Source organism: Heliangelus exortis, chromosome 2 (assembly GCF_036169615.1).
Source record: "Heliangelus exortis chromosome 2, bHelExo1.hap1, whole genome shotgun sequence".
In the NCBI taxonomy this organism is placed as follows: domain Eukaryota; kingdom Metazoa; phylum Chordata; class Aves; order Apodiformes; family Trochilidae; genus Heliangelus; species Heliangelus exortis.
In genome coordinates, this window is record NC_092423.1 from 21,118,577 (window position 1) to 21,140,183 (window position 21,607).

Here is a 21,607-nt window from a genome sequence, read left to right on the forward strand (position 1 = left end):
TCGTCACAAATACTGGAAATTTGTTTGGTTTACTTTGAATTGGGAATCTGGGTGCTTTTTTGTTTTCTTTTTCTTCTTTTTTTTCCCCATGTATTTGTTTCTTTAAAGAGGCTTCATTTTATCTTATCTGCTGAGAAAATTCAGCCTTAAAAAGGATTTTAGCAGATTGCATTCCTGATATAATTTTTATTCCTGGTCTTTCCCTGGCTTTGGTAAAAGATAGATATTTCCTCTGTATCATCCTGAATTGTGAATGAGTTTGAGAAGGATGAAGAAAGAAAGAAAAATATTTGTGAACCCATGGACTTAAAGGTGCAACTGAAGGTGACATGCAGCTTTGTGTGTCTTATTTATTGGGACCTGAGTACAAGTTTCAGATCTCAGTTCCCATCACACTAAATGAACCCAGTGTTTATTAGGAGGATGTTGCCTGGCTTTTCTCTTGAGCTAAATGAGCAATGACAGGAACAGAAAGTGAGGTCTGATCAGTACTTGCGTGCAGGTACATGGCATGGTTGAATGAGGCTGAGATGTGACAGAATAAAAAGCTTAAATCCTGCATACATCTTGGGCATCTACACAGCTCATCCTGAGTCCCAGGGAAAAAAAGCTCAATCAGCTGGCAGCTGGCAACTTGTTAGGCCACTGCAGCTTGTGCAAAAAGGGGAGTGCCACTGTTCCTGCTGGAAGTAGAATGTAACAAATGAATCCAGTTACCAGAGGAGTTGGCTGACAAAATGTGGGTTCATTTATGCTTTTCCTAATGATATGCTCAGGTTATATGACTCTTTAGTATGTCTGTTTATATATAAAACAGTAGAAGAGAGCTGGAGATGGTTTTTCAACAGCTGTATCCTGTGTTTCTAAGGAGTTTGGGTCTGAAACAGTACAAAGGGCCTTTGTGTGCTTTCTTGGAAAAATTAAGCCTAACATCTGCCAGCAGCAGTAACAGAAGGCCCTGAAGGGCAGATGTGCTTTTCCAGTGCCTGTCGAGAGGCATGTACTTCATGTGATAGTTTCTTCCTTTGTTTCCTAAACATGCATAGTGTTACATGAATGTCTCCAGTTTTCCTTCAGCACGGTGAGTTTGAAGGAAAACTGCTATTTAAATGTGACACTATTCTTATTTTCGATTCGTTAGAATTGTGGTGAATGATCAACATCCCTTTATGGGAAAAAACCATGGATATAATTTTCTGCAGTATGCATGACTGCATGAGTGAGTGGTACAAAAGCTGGCATTTTTCTCCACTGTTGGCTGTCACAGTGGGTTACTGCCGTTTATGGCATTTTTCTCAGACGAGCAAACACATTCAGTACCAAAATCAGAAAGGAGATTGAGTGGCTTTCAAAACCTCACACACTGGCAAGGCAAGATGTGTGATTGTCCTCTACAATTGCTGCTGCCTTCTGTTTTTCGTAAGCTGCAATAAATATCTTAAAACTATAATATATTCATATTTTATTCAGGCATACGATAATCACTTTATGGAGTTAGGCTGCATTCTGAAGTTGGGCAAAAGGAGTGAAAGTGCCTTTTTCCTGGTAACTTTTGAAACAGTTTTCACTAAGAAACTATTATTGCTTCAAATGATGAGTTAGTGAGGTGAGTGCAAAAAGGGGAGTGCCACTGCTCCTGCTGGAAGTAGAACGTACAAAGGAATCCAGTTACCAAAAGAGAGTTGGCTGACAAAATGTGGGCTCATTTATGCTGTTCCTAATGATCATAGCAGCATCTACACTTGAATTTATTTCACTGTAGCCAGAAGTCTGACATTTCTAAGGCAGTCAATGTTCCACCTTCTGTATTTATACCCCTTGGCTCATAAAAAGTGTGTAGAGCAGTATACAGCATCCAAAATAGCACACCTAAGATATGATTTGTATGGATTGCTGTCAAGAAAGTAAATTTTGGTGAAGGAGGGAACCTGGAAAATTATGTAGAAATTGTTCTTAAAAGGGATGATAAAAATATTTTGGGGTTTGTGCTGCTAATTTTACCCTGAGGGCCCTTATCTAGTACATCAATGTAAATATTCTTCAGGCTGAAAGCTGGTATTCATGGTCTCAGCCTCTGAGTAAGTAAGGCATACCACTATTGCAACAACTCAAACCACTTAATGTGCATGAATCAGGCACCTACTCTTCCAGAATCAGGAGAATTTTATTTTTTTTTAAATAAGTAGTCTAAATTTCAATTTAATTTTTTTTTTCTTTATGTGTAATGAGCAAGAATAAATGTAGGTCACATTTCTAAGAAAGATTTTTAACCCTACAGGCAGGAATCTCAAGAAATCAGATGACTTAAGGATCTGAGGTTTGATGATAAGCCCTAGATGTCATGTAACACTGGCAGCACAGCAAGGGCATTATAAGGATTTATAATGCATCACTAGGTTTTTAAGTTGAATGAGATTAACCTGATTGTTATAACCATATTGTAGAACATATCACTAGTTGAACACAATTAAAATTCTACATAAAGACTTCAATGGGTCATGGATTTTGGTAAACTAGTGTGTGAAACCTTTTTGACTTGACAATACCACAGTACAGTGCAATGGCAGAAAATTATTGGCCTATTTCTGCATCATGTTGCTTTGTTCTCCTTGTGATTAATTAGGAACATGAGTCTGGTAGCCAGCATTAGGCTTATTTATCCACAGAAAACATTTTTAACAGAGGAATTTTAAGTGACCAAGAATGCAAAAGAACACCACTTTAAAAGACAGCATTAAATGCAAAAGCATTTTAGTAGTTGGAATGGAAAGAGAACAGACTTAGAAATTACAGACCTTGGACATGAAAAGCCTTCTCTGTAAATTATTGTGCATACTGAAGTGTTAAGCACCAATATTACTACATGGCAGCTGTGCTATGTTAGAAAACATTTCAGAGATCTGCAGCAACCAGTTTAAATTAGTATAAAGTTAATCATAATATTTTGCTTGCTCTTTCAGTTATACTTTATAATTAGTCTAACCCTGACTATTTGATAGAAATTATTTAAGAAATCTACTTTCGTTTCTTATAATAGCAATCTGTGGGAGACTGAGAAATGAATGACTACTATAAGTCTCCAGGGTCATCAAATCTAGCCCACAGTTTTTATGCTGTTCAGTCCTTTTTTTGTTTGTTTCTTTTTTTGTGTGTGTGTGTGTGCATGTGTGTTTTTGCTTGTTTTGTTTTGGTTTTGGTTTCCCAAGAGCTACTTAATGTGATCTCTTTCTTAATTAAATTAAACAAACTGTATCTTAAAAAAAAGTGGATTTTTCCCCCCGTTCTAGATCTGATATGTTGGTCTCATAGTTGCTCTAGGAAGTCCCTTCCTGGTCCCTTCCTGATAGGAACTTTGTCCTGATTTTGATGTATCTGCATACATGGACAGTTTTTAACTTCAGAGCTTTTACTGTCATTGGAGATGTGTTCTACTTTTCTTCTGAGCATGCTTCTTGGTGTTTCTCTCTTTCTCCTCCACTTGCTAAGCTAAACAAGTTAAGTTCTTCTAGTGTCTCTTGTCTACTTATCTACTAATTTTCTGCTTTTTTCACAACCTTTGTCTTGTTCTCATTTGATTTCCAGAACTGTGTGATCATGGTTATGCAAATTTTTCCAGGTGACATGTCACCATTACCTCATGCAGTGGCATCAAGATTCCCTATTTCAACTGGAAACACATGACACTGATTGTATTTCTTCTTGCTCCTTTTGCAGCCAGATCATAAACCTTACTCAGACTGTGATCAACTAATGCATGACAATTGGTCTATCCAAATTAAGTCTCACAGACCACTGAACAGCAGCTATTTTTATTTTCAGGCTTTATGTCTCTCCTTTTGAAAGAACTTTTAAGTTACTGCTCAGGTTCTGGCTCAGCATTAATTCACACTATTTTCTTCTTTCCAGTTCATAACACCAATGCTTCTATGGGCCTCACAAAAGAAATTATAAAGATGATTTTAGCATAAAACGTTAGGTAGAATTGTTTTGCCCTCACAATCTGTACTATTTTCCAACTCATTGTCACTAATGGCCCCGAAAACGGGAGAAGAAATTTAGGTCTAAAATCCCCATGTCTCAGGTTTGATTGTGGGAATACCTGAGAACAAAATATCATCATCTCATTGCTAGAGAATGTATTCAGTTTCCACAGTGCTTTTCAGAAATTCAGGGATTTTACCTTTTGAGTTGATCAAGACATTCCTTTTATTTTCCTTTCTCTGCTTGCTTGGATTTTAGGTCAAATTCTACTTAGGCAACTGGAACTACTTTTGTACTCTCTTGTTATTACAGGTACAGTGTTCTGGTAAAAGCTGAACAAATCAACTCAAATAAAAGAAATCCCATGAAAAAGCTGGATTTTGTTATTACTTTATAGACATGATATTCAGCAGTAAGATGTGTCCAGAAAGAGTTACAATGCACAGGAGCACAGGATGTTTGCTGTCTGTTGGAAATAGGAAATTTTAGTTAATTTAGCATATGTATATATATATATATATACACATATATATATGAAAATTAATTCATACTTGTGTCTTTTCTTTTTAAAGTGTGCTCACATGACTACAGTACTGACACTGGTGTGCTAACATCTCCAAACTATCCCAATAACTACCCTGTCCGGACAGAATGCATATACACCATCACAGTGGGAATAAACAGACAGATTGTGCTCCACTTCACCAACTTCACTTTGGAAGGAAATAAACGATGTACAGAGGATTACATAGAAATCAGGCAAGCCCAATTATTTCTCTTACTACAGATAACCATGGAAGTTGTCAACATCCACTTAGGCGTGTTCATAAGCTACAGTTTTAACACCTGTGCTGTCAGTGTGGGAACAGGACCAACCTACTGGCCTTCTATGATGGAGTGACTACATCAGTGAACAAGGGAAGAGCTATATATGACGTTTATCAGGATTTCTGTAAGGCCTTTGACACAGTACCCCACAATATCCTTCTCTCCAAACAGAAGTATATGGTAGACTGTATTTCCAGAATGTCTCATTAGACCTGATACCATTAAATGGGTTAACTAGATAAGTCTTATGTGAGGTGCCACTCTGGTTTCCTGTCCTGAGGTGTCCTTGGATGAGTTGCATTCAGTCAACTAAGAAAATTGTTTGTCTGACCATTGCTGCAGAGGCTGAGATGCAGGTGAGGGGAAGTTCTGGCACATTTCCTCAACTGCCAGCAACCTGAGACAGTGGCAAACAGTCTAAGCTGGGAGGGTGACAAAAAAAAAAACCAAACAATAAAAAGAGAGTGGCAAGGTCTAAGCAGAAATATCTCTCAAAAGGAGGTATAAACCTGTGAAAATGTAATTTAATGCATCTCTGTCAATTTAAAAAGCATTATATGTCGATCACACCCACATATAAATATATATATATATTATTGTCCTAATGACCTGCAGGGTATTTGTAATATGAAGATGCTTAAAGATAAGGCTAGAAAGCCATTGATAGAAAGGTGGTTGTCACTGTCTTTTTTATTCCCATGAGATATGTGCAGGTAGCAAAACAGAATATTAGATGTGCATCCTGATTACAGTAGCAGAAACTGTTACTGTGACTTAATTTAAAGATAGGAAATAAGTGGTTTGAAAAAAACAGTTATAAAGGACAAGAAAATATTTCAAAGCATGCATCATATCAGTTCTATGAAATGGGTTCCTATTTATGGGGTGAAAACTAGGTCAGCTCATCTGGTTTTGTGGAAGTCTAAACAGAAAGAAGTGAGCAGTTATTTCTTCAAATTAGAAGATTACCTTTGGCTAAACCAATGACTGCCACCTTGTAGAATACAGAGAAGGTTCTGCTTCTGCAGCGTGAGGTCTACTTGGGGCATTTCTTGAGTCTCTCATTGTACTAAAGCTGAGGATGAGAGGGTGGGTGTACTCAGCAAGGTATTCTGGGTATGTATACTCCTACCCAGGTGATTGTGGCAGGACTTTTTACTGCATATGAAGAGCCAGGATTAGTATTTCCCAGGCCTGAAAGAGTCCCAAGATTTTGGTTTTGTTCATATTTCTCCTTGTTTCCCTCTTTGACCCAAGGGTTTTCTTCTCTGTCATTTCAGAGATGGAGGCTATGAAAATTCTCCTCCTCTTGGAAAATTCTGTGGTACAGAACTGCCTCCTCTTATAATCTCTCATGGTAACAAGTTATGGATAAAGTTTGTGAGTGATGTATTTGGCACAAGAGAGGGCTTCTCAGCAGAGTGGGATGGTACATCAGCAGGTAAAATTACTGCATCATGTATAAAAGCATTTTACACATCTTACTTAATTTCTCACATTTCCCCCATGTCTTTCCTGCTTCACACCTTCTAAAATCTACCTACTAATTATGTAGCAATGTATACTCCCATTGTTAAGATCAGGATACAACTTTCTTGATCCTTGGGCTCTTTTTCTTCGAAGGGTGGAATATACTATTCCCGGGATATTATGTATTATCAGCTTTCTCATATGTTTAAGAAAGCAGTGACCAAGAATTTAATTGAGAGGTTTCTATTGACTATTAATAATCCATAAGGAGCACTATTCAAATTAGTTTCAAATTAAATTTATTTGATTAAAAAGTATTCAACTGTGCCTACATGAAAGCTTTCTTGTAAGGCTTTTTACACAGGTGTGTAGTGAGAGGACAAGGGAAAATTATTTCAAACTCGAAGAGGAGAGATTTAAGTTAGACACTAGGAAAAAAATCTTTAATTTGTGGGTGGTGATACACTGGAACAGATTCCTCAAGGAAGTTTTGGCTGCCTGCTCCCTGAAAGTGTTCAAGGTCAGGTTGGATGGGGCTTTGAGCAACCTGGTCTAGTGGAAGGTGTTCCTGCCCATGCAGGGGGCTTGGAAAAAAAAAGATGATCTTTAAGGTCCTTTCCAACCCTATTTATTCTGTGATTCTATGATATGATTGGATAGTTCATATTTCTAGGTGCTATGGGCTGTGAAGCACATCAGTAGTGTGAATGTCTGATTGTCTATTCTTCTGGGTTTTAAATGTTGGTTTGGCTTCTTTGATGTTTCTCAGGTTGTGGTGGGTCTTTGACAACAGCTTCTGGTATCTTCATGTCTCCCAACTACCCTATGCCATATTACCACAATTCTGAGTGCTACTGGTTGCTCAGAGGAAGCCGGGGAACCCCATTTGAAATCCAGTTTGAGCAGTTCCATCTAGAGTATCACCCCAAGTGTGACTTCGATTACCTTGCGGTATGTACCCTGTGATGGGCAAGGAAAACCACATGGAGCTGGTCTTCAAATGTTTGTAAGTGAACAGGCTCAGAATAGAACAGCTCTGTGCTAACATGCTACCTTCATGTCACAGAGCACTGAGAGGTAAGGTAGCAATGCCTGTGTAGCTGCTGTTAAGAAAATCATTTATGTCTAGGTAGAAAGGCCACTGAAACAAGAATCTACCAATATCTTCATATAAGTTTGCTTTTTTTTGGACTAAGGCCTTAGGATACTCTCTTAAAAAATTACAAGGAGAAAGGCACAACAGTGTCAGTAAACCTATTTTCTAATCCCAAATTCTGTATTTGAATTGTTGCATGTTTTATTTTAATATTTCTAATAGAGTTGAAACAGAGCCCAGTTTTCCCCTTTTGGTGAGTAAGCCCCTCGAAACCCACCAGTATTTTGTTACCGGCTTCCTGTTTTTTCACTGATTTTCTCATTTCTGAAATGTCTGTCAGGCGTCCTCTGAGCAGGAATAGAATTTAACCTCTTGTATACCCAGTTACATGAGACAAGCAGACACTTGCCAGATGGAAAATACTTGGATTTTTAATGCCTTTATGAATGCTTTATTAATTTTAAAATTATTTTTATTTTTTAAGGTGTATGATGGCAACAGCAGTAATGCTAAACAGCTAGGTAAATTTTGTGGGGATCAGATACCACAACTCATCCATTCCAGTGGAGAAAGGATGTATGTGAAACTAAGGACAGATAGCTCTCTGCAAGGTGGAGGATTTTTAGCCAAATACAAACAGGGTAAGTATGTGCAAGAAGATGAGAGGAACACGTTTCTACAATTCAGCTTGTTCCTGAAACTGCTTCTTGTAGCCCACGATCTTATTTATTTATGAGCAGAGGACAATATATAGACCATATTACTGACCCAGATTGTCCAGTCAATTATAATCTGAAAATCATAAGGAGAGCTAAGAATTATCTTGTCATCTACCCTGGTGAAGATTATCTCCTCCCTAGAAGAAAGCTAGTATCGTAGCCCTGCTTCTATTAGCTACAACACTGGCACTTACCACTCCAAATTTACTCAGAACTACAAGATTACACTTTTCTTTCTGTGCTGCTCACCCAGTGTCCTGAGTTTTTAACACAGAAGACAGATAGAACAAGCTTCTCTGCTTTTCTATTTGCTTGTGAGGCAAGATGGCAAAGGATGAGTTACCTTCATCCATCCTAGATCATTGTGGGTGCTTAGGATCATTTAGCCTACCTGGAACACTTCAGAAAATTTCATTTTTTAATATCATATGGCAAGGGTCACATTTTTCTTTCAAGCATTTTTTTTTGCAAAAATAGGTTTACCCCAGAAATATACAACAGTTGAAGAAAAATCCAGGAAGACACATGACAGGTTAAAGTTATTTTGTTCCCAGTCCTAACCTTCAATGTTGTCTCAGGGTTTACTTCTCTCCTTGTAAACTCTCGCTTATGTGGTGAAATGCACATTTGAAGACATGGAATTTCACCACAAATTATTTGCAGGCATCTTTGTGTACCATAAATATGACCTGGTCAAGTGATAGGAATTGCTGTTTATAGACATTAAGTTGTCTTCAGTTTGGATAACATTAAATTATGAACAAATCAAGGCAATTCTTTCACACATGTTGCGTACAATAATTAAAAGAGTGAGGGAGCTTTGGCTCCCTCATTCCTGAAAGATATCACAGATTTACCTTTCATGGGCTTACCAGGTAGCAAAGTCCTGAAGATTTATTAGAAAATGTTTCTCTCTTTTCTTAAATTAAACATGAAGAGCACATTTAAACCATTCAGGTGTAAAACTTGTGCTATCAGATAACATGGTTTACATTTTACATTCATATTTAATTCCCGAAGATGCATCAGAGAAAGCTTTCAATGGCTTTTCCAGAAGCTAAAATTATGTAGGAAGTAGTGGTATAAAACAAGGATGTTTAGATGTTAGCTGTGTTTATGTACATGAAAGAAATGTCATGTCATTGTGAATAGGAAAACTTTGCAAAGGAAAACTGAGTATCAAGTTAACATCTAAAGGCACCTTTGTGTCTGGTATGTTTTTAATAAAATATGGATGTCTGTGTGTAGCAGCTCTTACCCATCTTGGATTCTTTAAAATTCATTATATGCTCTTTATCCTGTCTTTTCAAACAGTTGTATGTTTCAGTGTAGCTTTGCAAACAATCTCCACTCCACCTGACCGTGACTTTCACCTATATTTTGAACTTGTAAAAACACATATCTTGCTGCTCTGTAAACAATTTGAAAAGAATAGAAAAATACACAGGAGGTAGCTGTATTATCCCTAGTGACAGACAATAAAAGAGTTTTGCAAGTGAATCTCAGCTATTTCTACTGTTCAAACACAGCAGATTTGCTGTACAAAGCTAACAGCCTGTCCTGCTCCCCACCTCCTGACCTCTGTGCATTACACTGGTCTGCTCTCAGTACACATTGTGTCCAGACAAGGGGTTGCCCACATTGAGATGGGTAAGTTGGATAAAGGAAATTAAACTCACTGACATAATACCATAACTGTAATTTCACTCTTTAGCTAGTTTAGTGGTTTTTGCATTTTCTTGCACTTTAGAGAGAGCTCTCATTACTCTAAACAAGTGCCCAGTTCTTATGCTAGGATGTTATTGATGAGTCACAGCAAAAAACATAGCTTAATTTTAAAGATTTTCATTACCACTTTTAGTTCCTGGAGCTAGAAAAAACAATATAAGTAGTATAATTTACATTTGTGGTTTTATAGGTTTTTTCCAGTTTGCTGGAACCATATGTCACACTGTTAAACATACTCCCCAAACTTTTTCAAATGAAAGGGCAAATTTCTCTTTTCAGTTTTTTTAAAAAAACATGTCTTAGGAATAACCATGTATTCAGAATTAAAGGAAACTGCCCAAAATATATATAATACATATACTGATGAGTTTTCAAATGTCAGAAAAGAAGGACATAATGGAGCTTAAGGATTCAGGTTTGAAAAGTTTGGCTTGTGTTTGCAACATATGCAATATGTTCTTCCATAGGTTGAAATTTTCTTACTGCATGATTTCTCTAATCTGTGATTCAAATATTTTTCACCTTGTAATGCTATCAGAAACATCAATTAGAATTTTTTTTTAAGTGGGTTAATAAGAACTGCTTACTATATGGTTTATCTATGTGTGATTTTTTTTTTTCCAGTTTGTCAGGAAGTACTGACTGTTAATCGTAGCCATGGCATTTTGGAAAGTTTAAATTATCCAAATAATTACCCATTAAATGAGCATTGCAGCTGGACTATCCAAACTACAAAAGGGAACACACTCAACTATAGCTTCACAGCCTTTGATTTAGAAGATGGATCTGACTGTAACCGTGACTTCTTGAAGGTATGTACTCGGGTTTGAGAAACAGGACAAAACAGGTATTCTCTGATAAAGAGAAAAAAAAAAAAGAATGCAGAAGACCAGGGGGAAATAATCTTATCTAAATATAGTTAGTAGAACTCAAGTGTAAAGACAAAACAATTTGTCACTGGTTCCTCTGCAATCAGCAGAGACCAAAGCATTACCAGAAAGCATTTTTGCCTACATGAAGACAGGTGTTTGCAATAGGGAAGGGGAATCACTTTGCAGGCACCTAGATTTGCTACAAAGAGTCTAGGTACTGCCTAAGATTAGATGCACTGGCTTTAAGTGTGAAGTGAGATTCAAGGATTTCTGCTTCATATAAACAAGAAATTCCTAGATTAGTAAACTGATTGCAAATGGTTGCAAGGAGCCCAATTATTTTGGGCTCTTGTTTTTATCTGCGAAGAAGTGGGGACTGTTAAGAAACTTTAAAAAGAGTTATTTCTGTATTTTTAAAGGGAGAGTAACCATGTCTCCTGTTTGTTTTCCTTTTCACAAGTAATCTTCTTCTTTAAAGGAACTGAGAGAAACTGAATTTGCTCCCAAACAAAATGAGAATTTTTTAGCCCGGTAAACCATCCAGTCAACCATAAGCCAAGTACCCTTTATTTTCATTTACTTCAAAAAATTTAGGACAACTGAAAAGATATTTATTCTCAGTTTTGTGCTTTGCACTGTGGGAAGTACAGTATACTCATGATCACTGCTATACTAAGGATTATAATCTCCTGCCTACAATTTTCCTGTTTTTCTGAACTAATCCAGACTTCAGTTCTTCTCCTTGTACAGCATGTACTTCATTTTTTGCACAGGAGGAGCTGAAATTTAGGGAAGTGTTAGAGAAGACTACTTACAGCCAAGAAGAGGGCTAAGGAATAGTGCCCACATTTCTGGGGTCACTTACTTGCACTGGGGTCTTGCAGAAAGTCCAGAAACAGGCCTGATATGGACTAGTCTGTTCCTGTCAGATGTACTCCCTTGCTCTCTGTACCTCTTTACTATGCCAGCTTTCACAGCTCAAAATTGGTAATCAGCTGTGAAAAGTAGTGTTCTTCTAGCTTTTTTCTCTTTGTGGCAGGGATGGAAAGTAAGAACAGACACGTGAAGAAAATAGACAAGGGAGCACTGTGTTGAGAACTAACTATTAAACCCTGTTCATTTTTTGTGAGAAAGCTGTAAACACTGGAGCCAAGTGTAGAGGCCAGTGCTAGTCTCAAGATGCCTAAATCCTTGATCCATGAAAAGCAGGAGCCCTGTACACAGTAGGCAGCTAGTAAGGAGCAAGAGACTTGCCAGAAGATGCTATTCTAGATGTAAGTCAAGGCTGGAAGAATAGTGCCAAAGCCAATGACCTGATCCAAAGCACTTTTAAAAAAAACCAAAAACATTATCAGCAGGAATGAGGAGACAGGGAGCAGAAGAGTACTTGCACTCTTTGTTTTAACAATTTTTCAGGGCTTCCAATCAAAGAAAATACAAACTGAATGAAAGAGGTATACAGAGGAAAATGCAAGAGAAAAATAGAGTCAAGGAAGCGTGTTAAGGAGACTTTATTTTGTAATTCATGGTGACATTACTTACAAATCTTTCTCCAAGTGGCGTTAAGAAATACCACTTGGAAAAGCAGTTCTCATCTGGTTGTTGCATACTGCATAAATATGTGCCATAGTGTAAAAAAAGAGGACAAGGTTGAAATGCTCAGGGAATGGAATAATGTTTGCTCCCACCCTATGTCTTGCAAAAGGGGAACATGTTGGCAAGGCTGAGAGTTCTCTGTGGTGTAGGGGAAAGGCGGAATCATCTGGAACAAGTGTGCCTTTCAGAGACTGCACATATTTGGGTCTTTTCTGTCTGAAATCCATGTGGAGTCTGACGCCACTGCAAATGGGTAGAAAGGTTAATAAAAAGAAAAAAGACTTGTAGTTGTTCAGCTAAGATAAATGACTTTTCTGCCACATGCTAGTTTTGAGATTCTTTTATTGCAAAGAGTCCTAAAAGGGGAAAGCTCTGATGCCCTGGCTGAGAGTAACACTGGGAAAAATAGGGGTATAATCCCGTTCACTGTAGTCCAAGTGGGTGGTGAATGAACCATGTGCCAGATCACTTCACCATTTTCTTGGAAGAAACAGGAAGCAGTTACTCAGTTTCTGTATAGCTCCACTCAGAAACCAGAGTAGCCGCTGATCCTGATCAAGTGCTCTTTTTCCCCAGAGGAGTTTTTAGGTGCCTCTTCTCCTATCTTTTGGGTTCAGTGGCAGCAACTCTCCCACCTCAGCCCCTTGCAGCAGACAGCATCACCCTACTTGTCTTCTTGTCTCAGTGGCAGCCCTAAAAAGAGCAGCCTGATGCTCTGTGGCAGCTCGCCGATGGCAGGCTTGGTGACTGTAGTTATTTGCTACTTGCTGGAAGGCTGGGGATGGGAAGGACAACAGTTAGCTGTTAGGTTGCATTAGTTGATGATCCCAGTTGTGGTGAAAGTAAGGGAAAGTGGTATGTCAGGGAGGATGACAGGATTAAGTGTTAAGTTTGTTATGGCAAAGAGCTGACCTTCCTGAGCAGGGTATGGTCAAGACATTGCAAGTGTCTCAAGCAAGACTTCTGATTTTCTTTAAATCTTTCTGAATTCTGAAGGAGAAAGTCGTGGTGCTTGGGGGACAGAGTACTCAGTGTTTCTGAGTACTGTTGGACCTGGCCCACTGGACAAAGTGGCTTTGGTCCCTGTCTCCATACTGGAAAAGGACCCACTCTTCACCTTCATGCTTAATTATGACTTACATTTCTGACATAAACCTGCATGTAGTTTACAAGAAGATAATTTTGCATCACAATTAATTCAGTCTGATATACACAGAATATATTAATATGGAATTTGCTCCCTGGCTTATTTCACATGTGAGTCAGAAATTAAATACGTAGTATGACAAAACCAAATGTTTCTACACACAGGTTTTCCTAGTGATTTTCTGTTACCAAAGATCTGTTACCATCACTTAGAGGAAATAACTTGCAAATACGGGACAAGGAAAAAGATAGTCAGATGTCCAGAGTACAAGTGCAAATACAGTGCATGGCTGTTCCAGACTGCTGCTGTAGAGCAGTCACAGCTCTACAATGAGAAGTCAGCCATATACTGAATTACCTATTTCCTTTTCTCCTTTGATCATGGGATGCTTCTTGTGAGTCAGACCGACTGCCATTTGCAGCACCTGGCTGGTGTCACTCATGGTGAGCAGCATTCCCCCTCCACAGGGAGTCTTGAATGACTCTGAATGTGTCTGGCTGAGGCAGGACCTGCATCTCCACTGCTTCAGCACATACAATAATTTATGTCTGTGTCAAGTAGGAAGGAGAAAGCTCTGCTCTTCTGACTTGTTGGAAATTTTCTGCCCTTGTGCATAGGTGCCAAAAATTGAGAAGGGGCAGTGTGGGAGGGAGGCACAATTGCAGCTTTTTATAATGTAGTTCTCTAGCATCTCATATGAGCAGTTTATCAGCAAAGGAGAAGCAGTGTTTATGGCCTGTCAGAGGGTGTTGGCTCATTGCTAGCAATGCTCACAGGATTTGTGACATTTCGGAAGGACTTTTGCAGGGGAGTTTCAAGAATATGAGTTTAATCACTCGAGATAAAGACATGTACAGAAGTGGTAACAGACTGTTTCCCAGTGATGCTGCACTAACTGTATTTAGATTGGATGGTCTTTAGATTGCATTGCATGCTGTGGTTTGGCTTAGTAACCTAACAGTAGTCTTTCTAGAGGAGTCACAAGGCTGTAGTCAGTGAGATACTGCAGACAGTGATATAGAAACGTCATTACTTCCTCTACACTCACCAGGTTATTAGCTGAAGAAGCATATATTTAATTCCCCATCTTTAATGATGAATTACCTTCTTATTTAGTATAACAGAACATAATGTCCAGAGAGGAAAAGCTATTTTGTAAGTAAGGAGAATGTCATGCTATTGCCTGAAGATTCAAATCTTGCAGTAGAATTGAAATTTATTCCTTTCTTGTCAAAGAAAAGTATTATTTGAAAACCGCTGGTCTTTCTGTCCTTCAGAGACAATCTCCCTCCATGTCCTTCTGCTCAGAAAGTACAACTGTGCCTTGAGGTCCAGTCTCTTTAACATCTGTTTTTAATAAGTACAGGGGAGACCTTGCCTTCAGCCTTTACAAGATGACATCAGCCTGATAAGTAGATAGTAAAACTGTGTCATGTGACACAATGTGCAACAAGACAAAGTTCAGAGCTCTCTGAGTCTGACCCCCTTAGTCTACTGGCAATTATGGAATTATCATTGGCCTAATGCAAAATAACATCTTATGGGTGCAAGCAACTGCCTGATAACAACAGTAGCATTCCTCCTGCTGCAGGGCAGGACCGAGTTCCTCTTTTCAATAAATCTTCTGTGCTTGCTCACTGTCAGTGTACTTAAGCAGTCCAGATTGTTTCATCAATTAGGCTCAGAGTGGTTAAAATACCACTGCACCCTTATATGTGGAATATTATCAAATGAGTACAGTAATTAACATGGCATCTGCTCCTGGGAACTCTTTTATTTCCCTCTGGTAGTTACAGGAAGTGTCCTTTTTTTTTTTTTTCTTTTTCTTTTTCTATACCAGAGTAGCATTTTAGGGAGGTGCCATAATATCCTTTTTCTCCATTTGGGAATACTGCATTAGATAAGTATCCCTTGTACTCCACTGGTCAGTCTCTTTCTTTATTAGCTTGTTAAAAAAAATAATCTTACACTGTTCCTAGTTTTACTTCCTTTTGTACTTGTAATTAGTAAATATACTTAAACTGTATTAGGAGATTATAACATTTAATTTATGAGTGTGTCTTTTTAAAGTGATGCAGGAATTCTTCAAGCAGACCATGGCTTTGCGTACGGCCAGGCACTGATTTACAAAATGTCTCTGGTAGTACATTACCCTGGGGAAGCAGATGATATATTAAATATACCATCCATTTTCTGCAGACAGACATCACGTTACAGCCTGCTGGCCAGACTGCAGTGGTAGCCATTTACATATTACCATCTAAGTTGGTAGCATGCCAGCCCATTCCTGAATTGCTTCAGGGGTTTATGGGCCTCAACAAGAAGCCCTTCAGTGTAAGGTTGGAAGGATAAAACCAACAATTCTCCTTGTATTTCTGTAGCAGGCCTCACCATTGGGACACAGGGAAATCTTAGCTCTTGCACTGATTTTCAGTGAGAGATCTGGATATTCAGGAGTTTGTTGCACCAAAAAACCTTTCTATCCTAGGCAAGAATAGATAAGGGCTCAGATTTTTGTTTTCCCAGTTGCCTGCTTTGCAAGAATTGAAGTAGAGTTTTGCTTTGAAGGGTTATTTAGAAGCAGACTTACAAATGCACACAGCCCCCCACACCCCTCTAGACAGCTCAATGTGTCAGTGGTGAAAGGGTTGCATGGGGCCTCCAGAAACCTCAGATGACAAGAAGCACGAGTGAAGCCAGCACAGAGACTGCTTTTGGACTCACAAAATGAGTCAGACCTTCATGGACTCAGTGTTGTCCACACCCTGCCAGCTCAAAGCAATGTGACTTTGCCTGTGTTTTCAGAAAAAAGCACTGTACAATGAAGTGACTGTGAAATAGTAGCATATGATAGCAGTATGCATACCCCCTGTTGGGGAAAGGGCATTTGGGACTCATGTAGTTGCAGCTGGATTATTTTCTCCTCTCTTTTTTTTCTGTATTCTGAATTTTACTGCCCGGGACCTATGACACTGTCTGTGCAATGAAGTGGCTTATTCCACTCAGCATGGGCATCACAATATGAAGTGACCTGGTGGCTAGAGAATTGTCATCTGAATTAGTCAAAGACTCCCTTCATCATAGGGAAGACCCTATAGAGTTCAGAGAAAACCACAATGGACTTTGAGGAAGGTCTTGTATCTCCCCTTCCCACTGTAACCATGAACATGCAGTTTTGTTTCTTGAAAATCCAAGAGGCAGGAATATTTTCCTTTTCTCCCAAATCTTCATTTGTCAAGACCAAGCTGAAGTCCCCTCAGTTCCCCTAGTTATTCATGATGCTAGTTTTCTCAAATAGGATTCTCATAGAGGCCCTCTCTGGCCTCTCGTGGTGTCAGTGCACTGCTGCTTGCAGTGGAAGCTCAGTCCATCTGGTCTGGCAAAGCATAAGAGGAGCAGTGCTCAGCCATGCACACGAGTCAGCAGTGCTGCAAACTTTTCAGACCTCCTGGGCTTTTCAGAGCAGGTGCAGCTCCTCCATCCCTCCCCCTGATTGCTGACAGCCTTGTCTCTTTGTAAAGTGCTTTTCCCACAGTAGCAGCTTTCAGATGAAAAATTACTTTGCAAATATTATTGTCCCAAGGCCAAAACCATTTCTGCTCCCTCCACCATGAATGGATTCTCACTTTAGAGAATCTGCCTCAGTTCCTGAGGCACTGCAGAGAGCAGGCACTTTATCAAAATAACCATGGCCTTGTGACCAGGCACGTGTGATCCCAGTGCCCCAGGGGTGGGGATCCCCAGGCAGCCCCTTGCTCAGCCAAGGTGGGAGAGACTTCAGCAGTCCATTTGGTTGCTGGCCATAACAGCGAAGCCTTGCCTGTACCTCAGGGAGAGGCATGGGGTCAGAAAGAGGACACCAGGGCAGTCAGCGTTTGCCCTGGGCAATAGAGCCATGTTTTGAGGTCAAAGCACCCACAGTGGTTAGCAGAAAGATGGACTTTTCAGATGCACTTCTGCTGCCTGGTTTTTAGCTCAGCCTGCTCCATCCACTGTGCACAGGTGAGACTCCAGGACTGCCCCAGGCAGCTGACTGAGACCTTCTCCTTCCAGAGAGCGAAGGTGAAGGTGCTCTCCTAGTACAGGTTTGGGGATTTAAAATGCTGATCACATAAGGGGTTGAGTGCAGGTCTTGGGGTTAACCGACTAGGTGAATGTCTTCTAGGCATTTTCTTTTTTTTAACAGCAGTTGTTTCCTACTCCGATATCTAAAACATTTTCAAAATTGCATCCAAAGATAAACTCTGCATTTCTTACATTCTTGTAGTAAAGGCAGAGTCTTGCTGAAGAAAGTAATTTTAAAAAAATAATTTGTAGAAATGAGCCTTTCCTAGAAAGTCAGAAATGAACAGATTTTCCTGTAGCTAGAAATTCTTGTTTTCTTTGAGAAGATAGTAAATAGTAATATAAGAAAAAAATTATTTTTTTTAAAAATCACTGCAGTTGAATGTGGAATTTCACTTTGCTTGAAGCTTTCAAAGGGCTTGAAGTATTTCAGGCTCAGGTTACAAGACAAAACATAGATAAAACTCTTACTGTTAAAAAACTAATCCTTTATACATTTCCATACGGTAGATAAATCCAACAAGATTAACCTACACGCATAGTGATGCAAGATATTGAACTCCATTGTACTATGAAATAAAATGGTTAATTCATGAAAGTTCATCATTGTGTGGAGATAAGAAAGCTGCCTCTGGTGGTCAGAGCAAGCTGTATCAAAGGTCACCAAGGGCATAAACATACTTAAATAATAATATGAAATCATTATTTAGAATGAGTGCTTAAGGAGAGATTTTTTCTGGTGGCAACTGCAAACAGTTCCCATCATGCGAGCACAAACATAATCTTATTTTGTTCTCCTGTGTGTGCAGAAATAACAAGGCTCCACACAGTAAGTTGGTCTAAGTCTTAAGCTGCCTTTGTATGAAAACTATGTTGCTGTGGTGCTTCTCCAGCATAATGTGCCAGACGCTGGAGCTTTAGTTTTCTGTGGTGTTGGGTTGGGTTTTTTTGGTTTGGTTTTTGTTGTTGTTGTTGTTTTTCTGTTTAGTTTTTCTCTGGCTGAGAGCCCTGCAGGTTCTTAAGCTTTCAGTCTAGTTCTTCTAGATGAGAATGTGTTGCTTGGAAATAGATTGTTTTTATTTTTGTTATTTCTTGCTTTGACAATTAATGGTGATCTCACTTTGGAGTGTTTTGTGTTACTTGGATGATGATTATCTTGTCTGGCTTTTGTGTCAGTTTTGTTTTCTGGTAACATATTTGTTGTGATGTCATGAAACATTCCTTTCCAAAAAAACCACCAGTTCAGGAAGAGCTGCTCAGATACCTGTAATCACTGCTTCTAGTGTTTAGAGCAGTCAAAACAACTCCATATCTGGTTTCCCACTTGCAATAGCAAAAGGATACTGAGTGTGTCAGAATAGCTGTTGGAGGATAGAGGCTCTGGTTCTGGCAATGGCTGGGGCACTCAGAGCTATGCTGCTCTGATGCAAGGCAAAACCTCCTTTCCCCAGTTCTGCAGATACAGCCCAGGGCTGTTGCTGTTGTTCCCTGTAAAAAGGCTTTTGAATGGCAAACAATTAAGTTCAAGACTCAAATTGAGATAATTATTGCTAGAATTACACATAATTATGTAATGAATTAGTGACATCTGGTAATAGAATTATTTACAGCACAATAAATTGAGAACTGTCAGTATTCATACTTTCAGATGGGATTTTCCCATCATATGAAACTGACAGTTTGACTTTGAAGCCTCCATCATCTCTGCATCAAAACTATGTGTAGTGCCTAACTAGTTAGCAGCTTTTTTCCAGAGCAGGTTATGGTGGGGGATTTCCTATATAATTATTTTCCCAATGAAAAAAAAAAAAAAAAAAAAAAAAAAAAGGTACCCTTCCACAGAAATAAAGTTCTCTAAGAAAAAACTGAAATTTTGTGCTAAAAAAAAATAATAAAGATTTCTGCCAGGAAAACTGAACTGATGGAGTCCCACTACCAGTTTGGAAGGCTGCTTCTGCCAGTATCATTTTGCAAGAAGGAATAATCTTGACAAGGTGCTCAGCTAGAAAAGTTTACCTGCTTTGAGTCTGCTCAGTTTGTTTGAGATCTTTATTACTTTCCAAGCAGCAGAAAATCCATTTTCCAGTCAGCTCAATCTTTTAGCCCTTGCTCCTATTCTGGCAGTGAGCTTCTCTCTGACAGAGGTCATGCTCCTTTGCTCCTCCAAGGAGAGGTGAACAGCTGTGGTCTCCAAAGCATTGTTACTGGTATCAGCCACAGATTTCCAGGCTGAAGAGTCAGAAGAGGCAAAATGTAATACTGGTGAGGACTGGTGTCTCTTCTGGGAGACCCACCCAGGCTGAACCCTGCAGGCCTGGCTAGCCCTGCTGTCCCAGCTACACTCCTGTGTACAGCAGATGTTTTTCAGCTGCCACATTTCTGCTGGGCAGTCCCACAGCTCAGTTCATTCCTTAGGGAGGTAGTGCCTCCCCTTTTTATTTTTGTGTCAGCCTATACACTTGCTCCTAGGCAGCCTGGTAAGGAGTTTCTCTGAACAGTTATTGAACCTGTGCCTAATAATTCATCTGAATGTATTGCATCCCTGTCTGGGTCTGGTGCTGGGATGCAGGCTGATGATATAGAGTGCTCTGGATGCTGCTGTTAAAGAGGGGAAGCTAAGGATCTGAACGTGTGCTGCAACCGTTTGCATAATTTGCTTGTTGAATTGTCTGCCAAAATCATTATGAAGCCCTTGGGTTTTCTGATGGAAGCTAAGAGGTTTAAACAAATCAATAAATTACAAAAAAAATCTACATAGAAAGCGAGCAAGTGCTTTCTTCCCAATAACAAGCTGGGAGAAAGCTCAGTCCTTGGTTTCTGTACTAAGTATGGTACTGGAGTAGCTAATAAGCAGCCCCCAAATTAAATTGTCTTGTGCAAGCCAAGGGAGTACTTTGCTCCATGTAGCCTGGGGAAAAACCTTCCCTCAATTTGCAGCAATCCTTTAGGATTGTACAACTGAAAAAGCAGGCCCTTAAACGAGAAATCTTATCTCAGAGATCAGAAAACAAATTGTGGCTCATGAGATCTGTATTCAGCTTCAGTTTCACTTGCCTGTATTTGTGTGAGAGCAAATGTGGTTTGAGCAGTTCAAAATGCCCTGAACACACACAGCTGTTCCCTTCATTTAGAAGTGAAAGAGAGCTCAAGATTCCCCCAGTCCTGAGCCTGCCTCTCTCAATGGGTTACATCTGGCCGGCGCTCCAATTTCCTTCAAAACTCCTCTCTGAACCCAGACCCACAGGGCAGTGCTGCATGAAGGGGTTGCCATAGTAACCGTTTGTGTTTCGAAAAACTGACACAGTGTTTTCAGGGGAAATTACACAGAAATGTGACGGTTACTGTCTTAAGTAAAAATAACTCTCCCTTGATGAATCAAAGTTTCAGTAGACTCAGGAAGGTTGTTTGTTTGTTTGTTTGTATTGGAAAGCTTCAGGGTATGATTTAGTCCATAGCTCTTTAGACAGGTTTTTAATTTGTAATCACTAAACCTAAGGCCTGATAACTGGATATGTATCAACAGAGTTTATGCTTCTATTCAGAGCACAGATTAATCATCTTCACATTGATCCAATCTCCCCCATTCATACTTTCCTGGTGTAAGATTTCCATGGCTTGATGCCACAGAAATACGAGCAGTATATACCACAAAGCTGTTGAAGGAATTAGTGCTATTAAAAAAATCTAATTGGATCTGACTTTATTTCATTTTGCTGAACCTAAGCCACAAGAGAAGCATAAGGCTCTCAGCCTGGCTTGGAGGAAGGTCACAACTGTAATGCTGGGCATGGGACAATTCATCTGTCTGACAGGCAGTCCTTCAAACTTTACGTTTAGAAAAAATATGGATGGATGTTCACCTGTTCTTTATGACAATTTCATATCTATTTTTGATGACATTTGATCAAGGCTTTGTAAGAAATACCACCAAGGGGTCTACAATTAGAATCTTTTAAGCTTTTCTTATCTCTCATAAAGAAATCATACCAAATGGAGTGATACTTCTCAAGTTCCAGTACACTTCTCATGCTCTCAGCCTTTCATTGCATTAGAAGATTGAAAACAAAAAGAGCTTTGGGGTCACCAGCCATAAAATTGGCCATGG

General features: G+C 39.3%; 1 protein-coding gene across 2 annotated transcripts in view; it reads left to right on the forward strand.

The window, feature by feature from the left end:
• CUBN (cubilin) overlaps positions 1-21,607 on the forward strand; it is a 140,407-nt gene that overhangs the window by 30,637 nt on the left and 88,163 nt on the right. For both annotated transcript variants that reach the window (XM_071735142.1, XM_071735143.1), the window contains exons 23-27: positions 4,554-4,740; positions 6,090-6,250; positions 7,049-7,230; positions 7,860-8,016; positions 10,447-10,634. In XM_071735142.1, coding sequence (XP_071591243.1) covers positions 4,554-4,740; positions 6,090-6,250; positions 7,049-7,230; positions 7,860-8,016; positions 10,447-10,634 — 875 coding nt within the window. The remainder of the gene's footprint in view (positions 1-4,553; positions 4,741-6,089; positions 6,251-7,048; positions 7,231-7,859; positions 8,017-10,446; positions 10,635-21,607) is intronic.